The following is a 19,815-nucleotide window of genomic DNA, read 5'->3' as shown; positions in this document are numbered from 1 at the left end:
AATAAACAAACTTTTAGGAGGCTGGAGAAACAGCCAAGGAGACAGCAGTTTAGGCTACCTGTTTCCAAGGCATTTGGAGAGAGTAGGAGGGTTTCAGCTGTAATCCACCTGAGATGAACGGGACTGAATGCACTGACAGAAACACAGCACGAAATTCAGAAACACATTATTGAAGTTACATACACTTTAAATTGGTGAGGGAATCAGCGTAAACTAAGCTTCCACCATTTCAGCAGCTCTTCCAACTCCCCCGTGGCCCCATGACGCGCTTGGGAGTGCATTAAGGCACATACACATAAAGCACCTGTCCCTGTACCTGTGCAATCTGGTGAACCAGATGCAAGAATTAATCTGCCTAAAACACCATAAATGTAACTTCAATCCCCCCCCCGCCCCAACCCCTAAACAAACAAAACAAACAAACAAACAAAAAACCCCTGCAAGGCTATCTTTAAGCTGGATCATTTCCCCAGTCCAGCTTGTGTTGCTCCAGTGCCAATCCCTCCTGCAAAACCAGGAGGGAATGGCAGGAGCCCGGCCAGCACTGCTGCTCAGCCAGAGCCAACTCAGGTCAGGGGCTTCACAGCCCCAGCATCGTCCCCAGTTGTGTGCTCCTCCTCCTCTCCTCGGATCGAGCATGGATCTTATTGTGTGGTTCGAGAGTTCAAGTAGCTAAACTGGCAGAAGACAAGCTCATTTCTCTCTCCACCCTGCTGCTGCATCGGTTTTTTGCTAATTTAGCACCCTGGATTCAACTCCCTACACAGTGAAATGAGCACTACTGGGAAGGTGCTCCCACAGGAGCAGTAAATCAGCTTATACTATCAAGCCATCAACTTCAGCCTTAATTATTCAAGTTTAAATAAACCAGCTCAGTGTATGGACTAATAGGTGTAAAACTGTACTTCACTGAACTAGGATAAAGGGACACAGGTCATGTCTCCCTCGTGCCCGTGGCATTATAAAGGGATTTGGTGACCTGAGAAAGCGATGCTGGTCGCTGGCACTTAATGTGTCATTAAGTCTCTTTGTGTTAATAACACTATTTGTATTTCTGGCTCAACTGATGACATCTGAACAAAAATTGTAAAAATAGAACTAGAATTGAAACAAGGCCTCTAATTTATTTTCTGTAACAAGGGATTCTATCTATTTCACTGAGTGGCAACTAAGTCCAGAACAAGAGTGGCTCAACTCAAAGCACCTAACCCATTCAAAGAAGAAATAAATGTACATGCAAACGTACAGTCTTTTAGGCACAGTTATCAAAACCTCAACTGATATTCTTATCTTAACCTACAGTTAACTGCAAACAAAAAAACTCCTAAGTGTTTCCACACAGCTTTCTGAACAAGTTCTTAGTAAGCACAGGTTTACTTACAGAACTCCACTCACCAATAGGTGCAATTTTTTTGTGAAGACAAGACATAAACTACTATCCAACCAATTTTTAAATTAAATATGAAGCATTTCTAGACACTTCAGTCCTATACATGAACTTGGAGATCTGGGTCTCACAAGTGGAAGGCAGTGAGGGACATAAACTTACACTATTCTGAAACCACGAGCTTGCAATCTGCTCTAATATGAACTCTTACCATTTAAAAATCTAAAAAAAAAAAAAAAAAAAAAAAAAAAAGCTCCCTCTCTAGCCAAGTTTTTGCTGTGTGCTTACGCACTCTTGGTCTCTGAATGTCATTGAGGGCGCATCTTGGAATGCCACGCGGTACACAGCTGATGAGCAAAGAGCTTGGATTCCCCTCCCCTGCAGCTTTACAAATGCCATAGGGTACTCGTTACACAGGCAGACTGCATTAATTCTGCAAATATGTGCACTTGTTCAGCTCAGCACAACAGTGCCAAAATATACATCTAGAGGATGCATCTCCACTAACAAAAGGAGCAGGAATCCTCTCTCTCTACTTCCTCTGGAGGTGTTTTATTCACAGTTCACTGAAGTGCATGGTAAACTGCAACCATGAGCAGAATGCTATTTAAAGGCACTTACATGGGTCAGAACTAGAACTGTAATGGTAAACAGGATAAATGAAGCAAACAGCTAGTTTCCTGGAAGAAAGAAAAAAAAAACCAACCCACAACACATCAAGGGAAGACTGATGTCATTCTCTTAAACAAGAATAAAACAAAATGAAATTCAAGAGATGTTTGAAGTTTGTATCTTGTTTCTCATACGTAGCAAAGCAATATCAGTGTGAAGTCTACCAGGGCCCATATAATCCTACTAAACAGATTGAATCTGGGCAGAAATTGAGTTAGGAAACAAGAATTCACATTGCTTTGAGAGGAGCATCAGCAAAACTAATTAACTGCCTCCTATTCTGCTGTGATACAGAAAGTCAACAAATAACATTTCCTGAGCCAAATGCAAGAACCTGAGGTGCGAGGTGGCTGTGACGGACACATGCTGCTCTCTCTTTGGTCACCAATATTCCTAAATACACAGAGATCCCGAAGATGCAGCCGGTTTGATATAGTTCCCGCAAGCTGTCAAAGAAAACTGCCTGGTCATCTCAGGTGGATTCAAGAGGAAGAATGCAACCTGCACGCTTCCTCCAGTCCCTCCTACAACCAGCACCGGAGCGATCCCAGCAGAGATCTCCTGCCACAGCTCGGCAGGGACAAAGCGCTGCTCAGCCCCATCGTACACTGGGTGGGGGTGAACCCAGGGCAGTTTGGGATTTACCACTGTACCTTTAAAAATATTTACAAAACATATACACAAAACTCTACAACCCTTAGGAACCCGGGGAAGGGAAGGGAGCATTGAGAACACAGCACAAGGCAGGCAGCAGGAGCATCTGCTTTCGGATTCCCAAGAGAGAAGAGGAGGAGAAGAAGAGAAAGAGGTTTCATATCATTAGATTAGAATGGAAACCACAGGGCAGGAAAATGCATTCAGATTGTTTTTGTTTTTTTTTTTTCCTAAGGTGGAGGAAGAACCCAAGAGTGAGTGAGTGGCCTCCAGAAAGATCCATTTCCTTTGCTTCACCATCAGATCACCAAACCGTTGTTTTTCCGTTATTATGTGAATACCAGGTGCTTCGTGCAGCTACACCCCAATCAAACACTGGGGCCTCCCATTTTCATGCTAAGCAGGAATAATCTTGCATTCTTTTTAAAACAGGAATTAATTTGGGTAGAGAAGGATGCAAAGATACCACAAAATTACTCTTTGGGTGTTTTCTTATTCTGTTCAGATTCTGCCCCATCCCTCATACAGGCTATCAGTTTTGCAACTGCTTTTTGCGGTAAGATGACAAAAAAGCAGTGGAAAACTGCATGGTCAAGGACTGGAAGAACATTCTTTGGATCACTTTCTTTTTTCCAGATAAAATTTGTCAAGGAACTCTTCAGCAGTAACTTTTGTTTTAACTGAAAACCAGAAGCCTTGGGCTTTAACAACTGTACAAGAAGGTACTTTTCATAGTCATCAGACAAGTCATCACAGAAAGCTTTTAACGTTAGTGTTGCCTAGAAGGGAAAGGGCAGCCATGGGCATTTAATGCAGGGCTGTATGGATGGGGGGGGAGAGAGAAGTTCATGTGTGGAGAGGGAAACACTGTTCTGGAAAGCACAGGCAGTGGGAGATGAAGGATAGAGCTCACCACTTTGCCAGGCCGGTTATTTTTGTTCTTTCTTTTGCAATTACATCCAAACGAGTAGGGATTTGATAGAGGCCAGAGGCTATTCCCAAAGCCAAACAGAAATTACTAAAATCAAGACTAATTCACAGATAGCTCTGGCCTATAAATATCAGAACAGCAGAAAGCAGAATAAATATTTACAAACTCAGCATAGCTGGTTGTTTTGGTAAAGCATATAGATTTTTATCCACACAGGGAAGTAAAACTCTCTAAACTAAGCCATACAGACATTTACTTGTTCAGACTGTCTTATTAAAAAAAAACCAAACAAACAAACAAAAAAAAAACCACGGTGTTAAGCACAAGCAAAGGATGGAGAAAGGGCTAACTATCAACTCATTTCTGGTTTCCAGCTAATACAGAGACTGAAGAATTCCAGAATGTATCTTGGGCAACATGGGTGGACATCTGCAGAGGGCTCTGAACATGAACATACCCCGGAATATATGCTGAAGCAAAGAGGCCACCTTAAGACCGTGAACCTCAAATCCAAGTGAAAGGCATATAGACTCTAAACCAAAACTGCTTAGCTGAATTGCAACTTCAAAATCTCTTGTGTGCATGCACACATGTGCACACACGTGTGGGGGGGGAGGAGGGAAATTTTGTTTTAATTGAAAATGGGAATCTTAGCATTGATTAAGTCAAGCAGAGTATAGTCATGCACTGTGCAAGCTTCCCCCACAGAGCTTTGGCAATGCACCTTGCTCCTGACCTGCAAAACTCCCTGCTATTCCAGTGCTGAACCTCCTGGGCAGAGAGAGAATCACATCAATTTGTCATTGTGGTGATACTGGTTATGTGATGAGAACCAATTGCCAATTAGGACAAAGATCACTGAATCTCTCTGCAGCTGACCTGAGCAACATTTGAAATCTCATCTCCAGAGAAATAAATTACCATTAACCCTCAACAAAACCTCACTTTGAATATATCTGTAAGATGAAAATAAGTGTGTAAATGCAAATTCAGTGGGGAGAGGTCCACACAGGGCAGGGCAAGTGGAATGAGGATGCTTATATTAAGCATCAAATATCTCAAACATGAAAGGTCAGTGTCTCGGAAGTGCCGAGTAAGTCTGCAAAATAGAGTAAATAAAAACCTTTCACATATGAGATATGACAGATTTTCTATAGAAGTATTTTAATGCAACGAAAATGTGGTTGGGGGGATGGGTGAGTTAGGCTTTGCTCTTCTCCCATCACACAAAGCTGTTTCACCTTATTCTGCCTTCCCCATGGGGCACCCGTTGTTAGCGCAATGGGAACAGGTTGGTATGAAGGCTCAAGTGACTGACTCCCTGTTTGTTCAAAAGGCCGGGGAACCTGATCCCACATTACAGACTGGAGTGTCTAGGAGCATTCGTACACGCTGCCCAGAAATGACCATGCTCGGGGTCTGGAGTCAGAGGGAACAGGAGACAGTTCCCAAAATAGCTTTTCCCTTCCCCCATCACACTAATTCCTGCTGATCTTAACATAGTATATTCTCTAGGCAATGAACTGCCTTTTACTCTGCAATCAAAACAAGAGAAGCGGGTACAGAAACAGGACTTACCTTCGAGCCACGCTCATTAAAGATTATCTCTACATCAAGGATTTTGCCAAATTGCTGCAGAGAGACAAGGGAAGAAGAAAAAAAAAAAAAGATTTACTTTTGGCAATCTATTTTTCCTACCTTTTGGGGGCTGGCTTAGTGCATGAAGAGAGGTGATAATATTTCCATTTCTAGCATACAGGCAAAGGCATAAAATCCCAGTGATGTGACCCAGTTTTCTCGGGTTAGGATATGCAGATCCTCTTGGTCACAGACCCCAGGTTTTCTCACAAAAGTCTCAAGGAAGAAAAACAATCTCCAGGAAGAGTATTAGGAATTTGAGGTGGCTTTTCTTTTCCCACTTTTAATCTAAACAATTCTTTTTTTACTCATTCTACTATTACATCTAAGACATGGTTATATGATTTCATCTCAGACACCTAACAACATTTCTCAAATGTAATTCAGCGTTTCATCTTCCTCCTGAAGTGGCTATCACAAAGAGAAACTTAACAGTAATGTTGTTTCTCTTGAGGGGATAGTCACATAAGACTCCCAACCTCAGGGATTCCAAACTCTAAATCTCCTTTCCTTTCCTCCCCCTCCCTTTACTTTCCAAAACTCCAAGCCTTCAAAAGAATGGATGGCAGATTCAGAAACCATGAAAATAGCCAACACCCAACAGGTTTTGGGTTTTTTTTGGTTTGTGGTTTTTTCTTTTGTTTGGGATTTTGTGTTTTTGTTTTGTTTGGTTGGTTGGGTTTGTTTTTTTTTTCAGAAAAATATCATTGAACTTAAAACTTTGACATACAGCAGGCTGTCAATAACCTGTGCAAGTTTGTCACATATGATAGAATTCTGACCTCTGCCTCAGCCTGGAGACCCCCAGGCGAGCAGGGTCCCAATACTCTGCACTGTTTCAATAACTGGTTCCAAAGAGCCCTCTGCTTAGCACAGAGCAAAAACAGGAAACGAGAGCTACAAGCGAGAAAGGAGATTTGCCATGTTCTGTAGAACCATATATGGATCACATCCTTCACCTTGGAACACACTAAAACATTTTTATTGAACTGGCCAGATTCAAACCAGTAACCTATAGGTATAAGCATCACTTCTCTAGAAGTGTCGAAGTTGTATTTCCAAACTGGAGGTCCGCTCTCCAGAGAGGTCCAAGATCTCATTTTCAGAAGCACATATACAGAGCAGCCTTCATTGTACAGACGCACATTGCACTCAGACAAATGCTATGTCTGAGCAGTTTTCTCACCCCATTATTTAGGAAAGTTTCCATCAACATGTTTTTGATCTCACTGCTTGCAGAAGATTTAAAGGCGGTAACAAATGAAAGAAGGGTTAACAAGAAAAGAAAGGATGGTTTCACAGTTAGGAAAGATGATGAACAGAGCCTCTGAGCATTGGGACACTCTTCACTTTACCATAGTGCTCTTAATATAGTATTTGCTTTTTTTTTTTTTTTTTTTTTTAAATTAACATTTCCATTTGGAGTCCAATTGGTATAATGCTCATTTTGTGGGTGCCCTGCTTGAAATACTTGCAGCCGGATTTGCAAACATGGAACATTTACAACAGTGAGCCACAATGACTGAGGAGAAGCTCTGAATACATAAAGCAATAAAAAGCTATTAAGTCCCTTGAACAAGTATTCCACAACTGTCTTTAAGCAAACAAAATGCTTCCAACAATTTTAACTATAGATTCTGTCTGCTTCCATTCTCCATTCTTAAAAAGGAGATAGTCGTATTCTTTTACAAATCTTGGTTCGCAGATGTTGTTTTTACTGTTCTATTGTTTAAGGACAATACTTGATCTTCTATTCATCCCAAGAACAATTGAATTCACAATATCCCATGTTACACGAAGCTTGAATAATGCTAATGTAAACATGCATCTTCCTTGAAACCTCAACATCTCAACAGCTTAGGCTTGATCCATGCTGGATCCTCTTTTGACCATTGCTGTGCCAATCACAGCTAAAATATATTTTCTATTTCTATCCCATGCTTGGTGTGGGCTTGTCTATAAAGGAGATTAGTCATTGATTGCTTTTTGTTGTCTTTGTTGCATATGGCTTGGGCACTGCCATTAAAGAAATCGGTCATGATTGCTTTCTTGGTAGACTGTTTCAGTGTCATTACATGACAGGGGCTGAACCAATTTAACAGCCTGCGGCTGCTGAAGGGCTGTCCCTGCTCCATTGTCACTCCTTGCTTGGTCTCACCAGCTTCCTAAAGCTGGCTCCAGTTTTCATTCTCACCTGCAGATAAACTGATACTGCTCACCAATCCCATGAAAAACTATCCCAACAAAAGGAATAGATACGAAGTCTTTGACAATTTACTGAAGTGGCTCAAAGGGTCAGGTGAGCATTAGGGCTCTGAGAAGCAAAAGGGAGTGGAAAGCAGCACACCCTGCCCAAGAGCAACATCTGTCCCTGCCAGCTCAGATCAGCTGCATAGCCTTGCCACACACACTGAAACAAACAGCTGGGCTCTTGATAAATGTAAATGCCAAAGTTATTTTTAGAATCTTAAAGCCACCAAAAATCACCATTTTCTACCTCATTAGAATCATAGAATGGTTGAGGTTGGAAGGGACCTTAAAGATCATCTAGTTCCAACCCCCCTGCCATGGGCAGGGACACCTCCCACTAGACCCATCCAGCCTGGCCTTCAACAATTCTAAGGATGGGACATCCACAACTACTCTGGGCAACCTGTTCCAGTACCTCACCACCCTCAGAGTGAAAAATTTCTTCCTGGTGTCTCATCTAAATCTACCCTCTTACAGTTTGAAGCCACTCCCCCTGGTTTTATCACTACATGCCCTTGTAAAAAGTCCCTCTCCAGCTTTCTTGTAGGCCCCCTTCCAATACCAGAAGGCTGCTATAAGGTCTCCCTGGGGCTTCTCTTCTCCAAACTAAACAACCTCAACTCTCTCAGCCTGTCCTCATAGGAGAGGTGCTCCAGCCCTCTGATCATCTTCATGGCCCTCCTCTGGAGCCGCTCCAACAGGTCCATGGTCTTCTTGTGCTGAGGACTCCAAAGCTGGATGCAGTACTCCAGGTGGGATCTCACAAAAGAGAACAAACTGTGCAATTTCTGGTGCACAATTATGCCATGCCATCTTCCCCCTTCTCCACATCCAGCTGGGCCTGGATCCTTGGGTATTACTGGCAGTGCTGCCTGCCAGCCCCGTTCAGCTGAGCTCACTGCACAGGATTTCCACACCAACAGGAAATCCTGCCTTGTGCGTTTAATTTCTTGTGGCTGACAAAAAGCTGGTGGTTAACGCTGAATGCAATTGGTCTGACCTAGCTCCATGAGAGGCGGCAGGGTTGCCTCCCTGCCCTGGAGATGATGGAGGTATGTTGTTTCCTAGATGACAGAATTAAGATCACCAAATCCTGCGGCTGCAGCGAGCACACGCTTGACATCTACTGCAATGGGCTGCACTCACCCATGCAAACTGCCCCAATCTCTTTTCTACCTAGGAGTTGTGGGTGTTTGAAGAGGCAGGAGGGAAGGACCTGCTTGGGAGAGAAGGAACAGAGACAACAGGGGCTAACTGCTGAACTGAGGTTCAGGTCCCTCCTGGGGAGGAACTTCCTGCTCCATGAAATTCCCTTGAAGACAGCAGCATGGCTGGGAGGCTGAAGGGCGTGTGCCGGGCTCCTCAATGCTCTGCTGTGGCCGTTGCCACAGCTGCTCTTGACAGCTCCTAACACCACAGCTCTTGTCCTCACTGCTGCAACAGTTACAGCAGGTCCAGCACTGGAGGCACTTTTTTTTTTGGTAGTGTGCCAGAATTTTCCTGAAGAATGAAAGCAGGAAAAAAGAACTAGTTCATTTTAGCAGTTTATATCTCCTTCAAAGCTGAATCTAATTTAGTGGAACATAAAAAGGCACTTTGTTCTCTGATGGTGTTTCCCCTACCAAATGTCAACAGCCTACTGCAAACAATGGAAGTTTTAAGAGCTCCTTAGCGAAAGGTCACAATTTTTGTATGGAAAATGGTAGGCCATCTAAATACAAGGGTCAACATGAAATGCCCCCACTGTAATTTTTTAAAATCATGTATACAGGCATGTTTGTATTTTCCAGCAGACAGAGGGTCTGGCCAAATAAAACAAGATCCATGAGGACTAACCCTCTAATCTCTAACCTTGAGGACATGAATCACTCTTCTCACAAACCTGATTCGTTCACTCAATGATTACCAAGAACTTCCACTTACAAGCCTGCACAGCAGCAGGGGAAAAAATCCTCAGTAGAGTTTCACAGCATCTGAAGGCGGCATTGCAGGACCACACATCTCAAATGCTCCCCACCATGAGTTAAAAAGCTTACTGTATGATCAAGAAGCCAGCATCCCCCATCACATGTCAGGTCACACAAGAAGTCTCCTCCATGACCTGCTCATGCACACACTACATGATGGATAGATATGCCGTGGCATAGGAGCTATAGCATCTTGTTCTTAGTCCTCCATTCCCTGGCTAGACCTTGTACCAGTTTTTAGTTATTTTTCTGTAAAGCAGGTAAATGAGAATCATCTCCTCTACAATAGTAGTAGGGGCTGTTGGAAATAATAGTTTTAAGAGGCATAAAGGCATTAACAGGCTTCAGCTATGACCAGAACCTAATTTTCTTGCTTGAACATTATGTACCTTATCATAGATGCAAGGGCATTGTGCAAGGAAGGGTATACGCATGCTGTGTTTCTTTCCACCCAGATGACATGAAGGCAGCAGATTTTTCCAACAGAGGCCATAACTACATTATATAAAATAAATTTGAGATATCTGGCACCAGAGAGCTTTTGCCTTCCAAGGCACTGACAGTTTGGTAGGGCCCCTCCTGTGTGCTGTGTTCCAGCTGGCCCTGCCTCCCTGTCTAGAGCTTTCAAAATCAGCTCCAAAACGTGCCAGACAAATAACTTAACCCTGAAGATACAAACAACAAGGTGAATTCTCTAGAAATCACGGAACAACAAAAGGTAATGTAAGCCACCATTCAACAACCTCACATCCCTGCAAAAGAACTCTATGTCCAAGCAGCTTTACACTGGTCCTACAAAATTAATTTACAGATGAGTGCAAGTGAACTAGCTAAACCCTGAAGGTGCCAAAGAGTCCACTCTCAAATGTGGTCAAAATGCAAAATAGCCAGGAAACCAACGTTCTATGCAGGAAAACATTGCAGGTCCTCAGGATGAAGGTGCATGAACAACAGCATTTCATATGCAGGATAGGTCCATGTGCAGAGAGAGTCCTTACCCTAGCTTCCAGCTCCATGGGATATACTTTCAGCTGAGAACGGCTGGCTCCATCGTAGCATGTATTAGTCAGTGCTTAGTTATGGCAGCACAGGGTCTGCCAGAGCTACACTACTATCAGTATATGAACTTCCTCACCTTAAAGCTGGGTTACATCTCTTTAAAATAGTGGGGCCAACCCTGCTACAGCCAACCATGTTCAGCCAAGCGACACCAGTATGCTTTGCTGACAGGAAGATGGAAGCATCAAGGATTTATAAACCAAAGTGCTACCATAGTTTACCAACTGAACAGACAGTAAACAAGCACCAACAAGCTCTTATTGGGGTTGACCTGTTGCCCAACAAAACATGTTTTCTAAGAAACCAGACTTTAAAAGGAAACCACACAAAGACTACAGATTTCTAACAGGATTTACAGATCACAGCTATCCCAGCAAACAAAGTGACAAGGAACATTGTTTCTCAGTCATTTGTTATCCTCTGACTCACAAATAAAAGATTTTCACACAAAACAGTGAGATGGGGGTGAACAGTACCACAGGGTACCGTTCCAGAGGTCTTAACACCAGGCCAGCTTCCAGGTCTATACTTCCAGCTCCACACTTCCAGCTCCTTGGTCCTGCCTTGTGCTATCCCCAGAGGTGCGACTGCACCATAACCTGGTACTGCTGCCACAGAAAAGGTACTTGGACACATGCCCACAAAAGCAGCATACATTCAAAGCTCAATTGAGAGGACTCACATGTAGACTGAATCCATATAAAACTGTGTTATAAAAGACCTAATTTTACCCAGGCCTTTTATGCAAGTAAATCCAGCTACAGCACAGCACTGTTTCCCAAATGATGTTCAGATTGCTCTCACTGCAAGCTCTTCCAGTAACTTATACAAAAACCTAAACAAATCTTACATAAGAGTGTGACCCAGCCATCACTGCCTTCCACCAGATGGTCACTACAGAAGTTTATGTCCTGCGGCGTCAGCACACAGTTTCACAGAGCAAGACAGACAGTACAATAGTTGCTGACGGCTGCAGTGGCCCAAGTACCCCTGTGCAGAAGTACCATGGTCCCCAGCATCACCGTGCAGACAAAGCAAGATGCTCGAGCAGCGCTGAGCACACAGGTCACTTCTGAAAGGATATTCCAGAAATCACACTGGTGAAACACATCAGGACACACAGTGGTGCCTCTTCTAACTCTACCCAAAATCAGCAGGAACAAAGTCTTGCCCTGTGACGGGGTTGGAGCTCTCTCTCATCGCAGGAAGAGCTTGGAAATCAGAATCGTCACAAAGAGGCCACCTTGTGTCAGAACGTTTGTTCTCCAATACTGGCACATAGGACTTGTTACGTGCGATTGGTGGCCAATACTATTTGGACCTGAAAGAACTAAAATACATCTGGATATCCAGAAGACAGGATTTCTTCCTTCAGACATCCAACCCACTCAGAAAGCAGAGTCCCTTTCAACAACTTTCCCATTACTGTACTTCAGGCCTCACTGCATCAACACCTGCAGGTCAGAGCTTCTTGGTCTATAGTATTATTTACCTATGTACCTTAACACCTAATGAGTAGTTTTCTGCCACTGCCAATACTCGTGTATCATGAATTACTTCTGTATTTAAATTTATTTATTGGCAAAAATAGACTTAAAATTTTACCAAATTCTTGGTGAGAAAGAGCTGTGGTCTAGCCTGTTATTGCTTTAGCCTCAAACTATAGGCTTATGGAGGTGTTTTGCACTCTTGACAGAATGAAGTTGGATGAGAAATTATATCCACTGAGATATTTTAGGAAGTGCAAAGTGCCAAAATGTCTCCCCAGAGGCTGAGATCTGAAGGCTACAAGAGCTTCCAAAAATATCTGAGATCCCAGAGTCGTGTTGCTTGCGTGATACAAAGCAGTAGTCTACCACAAGCACACCATAAAGAACCTCGCAGTAGAGATATGAATACTGCTTAGAGAAGGAAAAGGATAACAACATTACCTGCCTTAAAGTCCAGTGTTAAAAAAAAAAAGTAGCTACTATTCTGTCACCTCTAATAAATGAAGTTATTAATAACTTCATCAACTGGAAATTATTAAATGCGACAGAATGGTCACCTTTGTCTAAAACAGCTAAGCATTATTACTGCTCTAGCTGATAATGCACAAAAGCCCTTTATCTATTGGGCTGAGGGCTGATGATGTTCCCCACCAGAAGCAGTTAACAGTCCACAACTAGTAGTCATGGAGTGAGCATGTTGTAAAAAAAGCAATGTCTCCATCTGACGCCAGAGCCTGAGAGAATTCACACCCTGTCCTGTGCTATCCCCACCTTCATCTGCAGCCGTCGAACACAGTCCTTATTTTTACCTTACACTATCTCCTTTTTTTTAAAAATAGTTGAAGATTCTTGAGCAAAGAGCATTTCACCACAGTAACTTCTGAGACATCAATTCTGACTCCTCATACTGTTGCTCTCAAAACAGGTAAGAAGGATTGAGTGCGCAGACACCTGTATTAACTACCAAAACAATCCACTTTGCTTGTTTTTGCAGAGGCAACTAATGATTCAGCTTGAGAACAGACGGATTTTCCTCTTGCAGGCAGTCCAACCCAGCCACCATCTTCACCAGAAGACTCTGAAGTCCATCTGATTCTGAAGTCCAGAACTGTCCAGAATTCCCAGCCAATTTTATACTGGGAGGAAAACTGCTTCTTGAAGCCTAAGAGGGAAGGACTGAAGCCATCAGTCATGAGGTACAAGCACAGACACTATCATAGCACAAAGCTGAAAGGACTGGAAACATGTTGAGGGAAACACAGGCTTTTCTTCTGCATACATACTCCAGTAAGGAAGGAGACAGTCTACCAGCAGTTAAGAAGACTACTACCATCATGTCACAAGTCATTATACACACTCGCCAAAAATGCCCCTCAAAAACTGGATAATAAGATTTTGAAGAGTTGCTAACTTGTTTTTAACACTGATGGCAACTCTTCTATTCCCTGGTAAGTTGTTCCATTGTTTAAATTAGCCTAAATGATTAAGAATTTTTCTCTTATTTCAAGGTTAATTGTGTTAAATCTCAGCTTCCAACTGGAAAATCTTATTATGACTGTAAACAAGACCTAAAACCCCTATTAGTAGGTATCATCCATGCATAAGCACCTGTACAGAACAGACTTGTCATCTCCCAACCTATCTTTAATAAGATGAGTAAATCACGTATCCAATACAGTTAAAAGGCACTCATCTTCCAAGCCCTAGATTTTTTGGGGGTCCTGAACTGATCTCAGAACTGAACAAAATTATGCAGTCACAGTCTGTTGGCTTTGAACATGAGCAACATCACATCCCTCCTTCAACCTGGTACCTCCATCTGCATTGCTGAAGCAACTATCTTCAGTGATCACTAGTACCCCCCCAAATCAGTGTTTTCCAAAGAAAACTTTCCATCCTACAAACACAGCCTGGTTCCCACATACTCGGTACTCAGCACTAAGCTGCATCAAACACATTTTTGATGGATTCACCGTCACTTAACTAGGCATTTCCAGTTATTCTCTAACAGTAACCTTATCTTTCTCTTTCCTCCTCCTCAAATAGTTTTTTAACCACAAACCCTACTGGCAAGATTTTAGTAGTATGGTCTCCAAGGGTTCATACAGATACTGTTTCAGTTGCAGTCCTGTTCAGATCTCTGGGGAAATTTGCACTAGAAATAGTTTTGATCCCTGTTTTCCCCAATAACTACATTTTTTTTTTTAATTATCTATTGTTAAGGAGGTTTTTAGACCCTCTAATGTGCATTGCATTTACTTGAGATAAGTGTTCTTTTTCTTAAAAATCAAAATTGGTCACTTGGATGAATTCAATTGGTGGAGCAACGTTCAACTTCAGATTCTAATGTTTTTTAAAACATTCCAAAATTCTTTTTATCTTGGATCAACATATGGATAATTAGTTTGTAGCTCTTTGGGTCATCCCTTTCAATTTTTTCAATAGTGAATCCTGGTGGGCAGCATTCCAGCCTTCTGCAACTCTCCTACCATACAAGAATTGGCTAAAAATTAACATTTATGAATAAGAGAGATCTTTGCTTTGGCTGTTATCTTTGGATATACCTTATCTAGATTTGCTGGTTTTTAAATATTAGCGAGCACCGTCTCATCCTCCTTTGTTATAAATTATATATGAAACCAGATACGGTTCAAATACCTCCTGTTACATCATAAACACAGCAAGCTGGGGGGTTTTGTTGGTTTTTCTGTTTGGATTTTTTTTTTGTTCTGGTTTGCTTTGTTTTCTCCTCAAAACACACAACTATTTCCTAATTTTATATTGGACTTACACCTAGATCTTTTCTCTTTGCATGTAAAAAATTGACACCTTTTCTGAACCTACATCACTGGTATCGTCACAATTAGCACATTTCCTTTCCCCCCTGCTTCTTTGTTTAAGTTTGCAATTATAGTCGCTGCCATTTACTTCCTCCTCCTCTTCATCCTCCCTATTTAATGTACAGAATGCTTTGTGTTTTATTAACACAGTTTCAGTGACTGTGGAATCATACCTTTTTGGCCATCAGTCTGATTTTGTTGAATGCTTTCTAGCTTCCATTAACACTTCCCTTTTAAAGGTACCTTCCCGGGCAGTTATCCTGCCAATTGTTTAAACTCGAAGAAACAGAGTATTCTAAAGCTCTTTACATTACTGCCTGATGCCATATTCTGTTTGCACAAAGTAAATACAGACAAATAACAATCACTGGTACCTAGGCAACTGTGGGATTTCAGGTCAGCTATTAACTCTTCTTTATCTGCTAGAACAAGGTCAACTATTGATTTATTCCACAGTGGGTACAGAACTGTGTGCATTAAAAAATGACCTATTCCTTCTAGAAGCCTTCTGGAAGTCTTTTTATTGGCATCATGAAATGTCAAGTAAATATTACCCGTTTTAAGCAGCCTATTTTGTTTGCCTCCCTATAAGAAGCATATACATAAGGAAATGTTTGTTCCATTCCTGAGGATGTCTCAGGGACCCGTTAGAAACACGTAATAGGTGAGAGATGGTTTGAAACCCAAATAACCTGAATTTGTCAGGAAATCTTTGTGTCTGCAGCTCTCACAAATGGTGAGGGTTTAGAAAGCATTATGTAATATCCATTTAATCACACATGGGACAACATGTCTGAAGTCCACCTCTACTCAAGTCTGGACGAAAGCATTAGCTAATGTTCTGTGCCCCAGGACTGGGCTGACCTCTTGCATGCTGTTCCATCCTCAGGGGACTTCTTTACTCCCTCCCTACCATCACATTTATTTCTTCCTCCCCGGCTTTGCTGTCTACCCAATTCCTCTCTTTGTACAGTAGCTTGGGAAAAATCACTTCAGGCAATGATTTTGAGTCTCTCAGATATGACGTTGAAGAGATGTGACCTGACACACAGAAGGGAGAGGGAGAAGATGGGGGTTACAAGCTAGCCGCAGCTGAAGACTCAGACAACCGTGAGTCCCCTGTAGGAGAAAGGGTAGGTTTCAGTGAGTCACCCAAGGGAAAGCATCCTGATCCTGAAAAAGAAATAGGAGCGAGGGGGATTCAGAGAGAAATGTTCTCCTGGCTTGAGGCTCTGAGCGTACCGCGAGAAGCAGCAGTGAGAGAAAAAGGGAGATCTGTGAGAACCATTGATTATTTCTTTGGCAAAGAAAGCAAAGCTCTCTATTCCAGGAAAATGGCATGTGGGTTTTTTTATGTCCCAAAAGATAAACGCTCTTCTGGTGGGCATACCTCTCAGCAGACACAGCACCAGGTGAACTAATGAAAGGTTTTATAGGGAGTATACCATTTAGCCCAGTTAAAATCATATCACTGTGCTGCAACTCAAGATGATGTTTAGAGAAAAAATAAACCAACAACAAATAACTTGGGAAATAACAGAAACCAACTTATATAGCGTATTTCCCCACCCCTTCTATGGGCAACCATTTGGGCACTACTTGGGCCAAAAAAAAGGATCAGAAACCTTACTGCAAGCAGGCTGCATTTTGTACAAGTCACTTCTCAGGACAGCAGTTCGTTCACACTGCCTGGGTGTCCTCATGAGCAAAGCAGAGGTAAGAGTCACCAGGACAGGGATGTTCTTGTCATTTCCATTTCATCCACAAACCCCACACCAGGAGCTCAGGGAGGAACAGCATCAAGGTGAACGAGCATAAAAGGGGCCAGTCGTCAAGCTCAAGCACTGGTCTCTAGGGAAGGGGCAGCAGCAACGGGGAACTGTTTATGTAAGCGATGCAGCTCCCAGGAGAGGGGAGCAGCAGTAGCACAGAGCAGAACGTGCTAAATACAGATTGTAGCAGGTGGTCCAAGAACTGGCTGTGATTTCAGCAACCGGTTTATCCAAGCTGGACGGAACTGCCTACCGCACAGGCCTGCAACAGCAAAAAGCAAGCTAAAAAACACAAAAGCAGAACAGGCAACTGAGGAGATTCAGCAATCACAGATTGCCAGCAGATGAGTTTCACCCTGAAAACATTCCCACAGATGTCAAGAGTGTGACAATCTAATGTATGAATAACACGGAAGCAAACCGGCCTCTTGCGACAGAATCACAGAATCATAATTTTGGCTGGGACCCACCTCCAGAGGTCATTTAGTGCAACCCCTGCTCAAAGCAGCCTTAACGAGATTTGGTTGGTTGGGCTGTGCCCAGTCAAGTCAAATACCTTCAAGGATGGAGGTTCCACAACCTCTCCAGACAACACATTCCACTATTTAACCACCCTCTGATCAGGTAGTTGCCGACAATAAAAATACCGCCCTCTGCCTTCTCTTCTCAAAGCTGAACAGGCCCAGATCTCACACCCTGCTCACATGCCATGTTCTCCAGCCCCCTGACCATCTTAGTGGTGCTCACTGGGCTTGGTACACTGTTTCACTTAGATGCCCTGGAGAGTCCAAACTGGATACAGTACTCCAGATGCCGTCCAACAACTGCTAAAGACAGAGGGTATCATTTCCCTGGGCCTGGTGGCTACACTCACTAACACAGCCCAGGATACAGTCAGGCACCTTTGTCACAAGGGCATGCTGCTGCTTGTCATCAATTTATTATCCATCAGGACCCCCAAATCTTTCACTGCAGAACACCCTCCTAGACAACCAGCCCCCAGTCTGTACTGCTGCAGGGTTTATTCCCTCCCAGATGGAAGGCTTGAAACTCGCTCCTGGTGAGTATCTTAAGATTCCTGTCAGCTCATTTCTCCAGCCTGGTCAGGTCCCTCTGAATAGCAGCCTTGCCCTTGGGCATTTTGACCATTCCCCTCCATTCTGTGTCTCTTGTGGACACAAAAAACTTCAAGAACAAAGAGCAAAGATCTCTCACAATAAATAGCAATTAGGACTCTTGCTGAAGACCATCAGTGATATTTTTAACGTTTCTGCTCACTTTGTGCTGTCCAAGCTATAAACAGATAAGCCCAATTCTTCTCTCATTTATAGCACTCTAAGCTTGAAGTCCATTAATTTTACAGATTTACATACTGGAACACTACTCTCCATGTGAGAGAGTGTATATGCATGCATACACACTCACACAGATGGCTCAAGAGATGCAACAACTGAAATAGGAACACCACAAGATTTTGGAGGAGCAGCTGGGCTGTGCAGTTTGGACCAAGGTATACACTCAAAGCCTAAGGTGGTAAGAGGAACCTTAGCTTTGGTCTTTCCTGACTTGAGTCCTCTGCACTGCATCTTAAACAGGCAGCGATATTTAAAGTCTGTTAACTTTATAAATAACACGAAATATTTCTGAAGACTTTAAAACATGCCATCAACCAAGGATGTTCCCATCATATCAACAAGTCAAGGATTCCTGATGATGATATATAGATAACTTCACCTGAAGGTTAAGTCATGAAGCATCTAACTCATTTATCTGTGTCCATGTGGAATGAGTTACCACCTATACTCATGTGAACAAACTCTTCCTCAAAGAGCTTATAAATTGAGAATGATGAATAGCATACAAAGATTAGGGAAGACAAGCTATTTGGTCAAAAGAAACAGAATGTATATCATACACAATGTAAAATACCATCTGACTTGCACCAGCTTTTCCACATGCAATAGCTAGTTGGCCAATTCCTTGCAGCAATTTTTCATCACAGAAGTGGATCATGAGGAAAGACAAATATTTCAACAAGTTTCTAAGCAACTGAAAAACAGTGCTTTGCAAGGGATATATTAAGTCAATGTTTAATCCTAGTCTTTACTGGGAAATAGGGTGAAGTTTTGTTTTGAGGTTTCGTTTTTTTTTTTTTTTCCCCCCTAACCAATTGTTAGGTTACACTCAATATCTTGATATGAACAACACAGTTATAGTTTTCATGTGTATTTATCAGCTCAGGTAAACACTGCCAATTGTCCTAGTCCTACAAATATTTTACAGTGTACTGACTAAAGTGAGGGGAAAGGACTTTCCTTCACATGAATACACTAGCACCATGTGTCCCACCCGTGGGGAAGGAGAATCTGCCGTGCATTAAGGTGCTGGTAACTTACCCCAAACATCTGCCGAAGGTCAGGATCTCGAAAGCGGAAGGGAATGTTAGACACATGAAGTCGTTTTGGAGTGGATTTGCTCTCGTTATTCTCACTGCTCTGTGTCTGTGATTGCTGTCCATCTGTCTGTGCCCCTCCTTCTGTCTGCTGAAATCAAAAAGACAAAAGTGTGCGCATTAATTGAAACCACACAAGTTCCTTTCACGTGCTTTGTCTATCTCTTTTTAGGTATTAGTATTACACTTGCAACTGCAGTATCTGAGCTTTTGACAATTATTTTGATAAAGCCAGTAATGCTTAACAATTGATCTGTTGTTCTTCCCCTCCCTTTCCATGAGTAAACAGTAATGAGATCTCAGCCTTCCTCCCCTCAGATCACCTTTTAGCTGAGTAGATTTGCCTTTGGTTTCCTTAAATTGCTTCTCTCTTTTCCCCCTGTTCTTCCTCACTTCAGCTGCCACCATATGAAAGCTCTAATGAAGAGGCGGATCTTTCATATCCTGAAGCTGGGAGGTAGCACCGCCACTCTAATCTCATGTGGCAGGATGTGCATACAATCATCAAAATCCCACAGCTGAAGTGGCAGCTCTTCACCGGGCCAATACCAGAAATGCATCCCCAGGCAAAATGGCATCTGCTCCGTCAAGCTCCCTTCAGAGAAATATTACCCCAAAAGAAGATCTATAATTAAATGGTAAAATCCATATATGAACAGCTTATGGATGTCTTGGATCAACTTTTCTCGTACATTTAAAAGTC

At 42.6% G+C, this 19,815-nt stretch overlaps 1 protein-coding gene across 7 annotated transcripts in view; it reads right to left on the bottom strand.

The window, feature by feature from the left end:
* Positions 1 to 19,815, bottom strand: part of RBFOX2 (RNA binding fox-1 homolog 2) — a 115,660-nt gene that overhangs the window by 32,290 nt on the left and 63,555 nt on the right. For all 7 annotated transcript variants that reach the window (XR_014270593.1, XR_014270594.1, XM_082499657.1 and 4 more), the window contains exons 3-4: positions 19,057 to 19,203; positions 5,223 to 5,276 (exon numbers count right to left, since the gene is read on the bottom strand). Coding sequence is in view for 5 of the 7 variants with exons in the window: in XM_082499657.1 (XP_082355783.1) it covers positions 5,223 to 5,276; positions 19,057 to 19,203 (201 nt within the window). In the remaining 2 variants the exon portion in view is untranslated. The remainder of the gene's footprint in view (positions 1 to 5,222; positions 5,277 to 19,056; positions 19,204 to 19,815) is intronic.

This window comes from Vanellus vanellus (genome assembly GCF_965231255.1).
Source record: "Vanellus vanellus genome assembly, chromosome: 1".
NCBI classification, from domain to species: domain Eukaryota; kingdom Metazoa; phylum Chordata; class Aves; order Charadriiformes; family Charadriidae; genus Vanellus; species Vanellus vanellus.
This window is presented reverse-complemented; position numbering and strand designations above follow the sequence as displayed.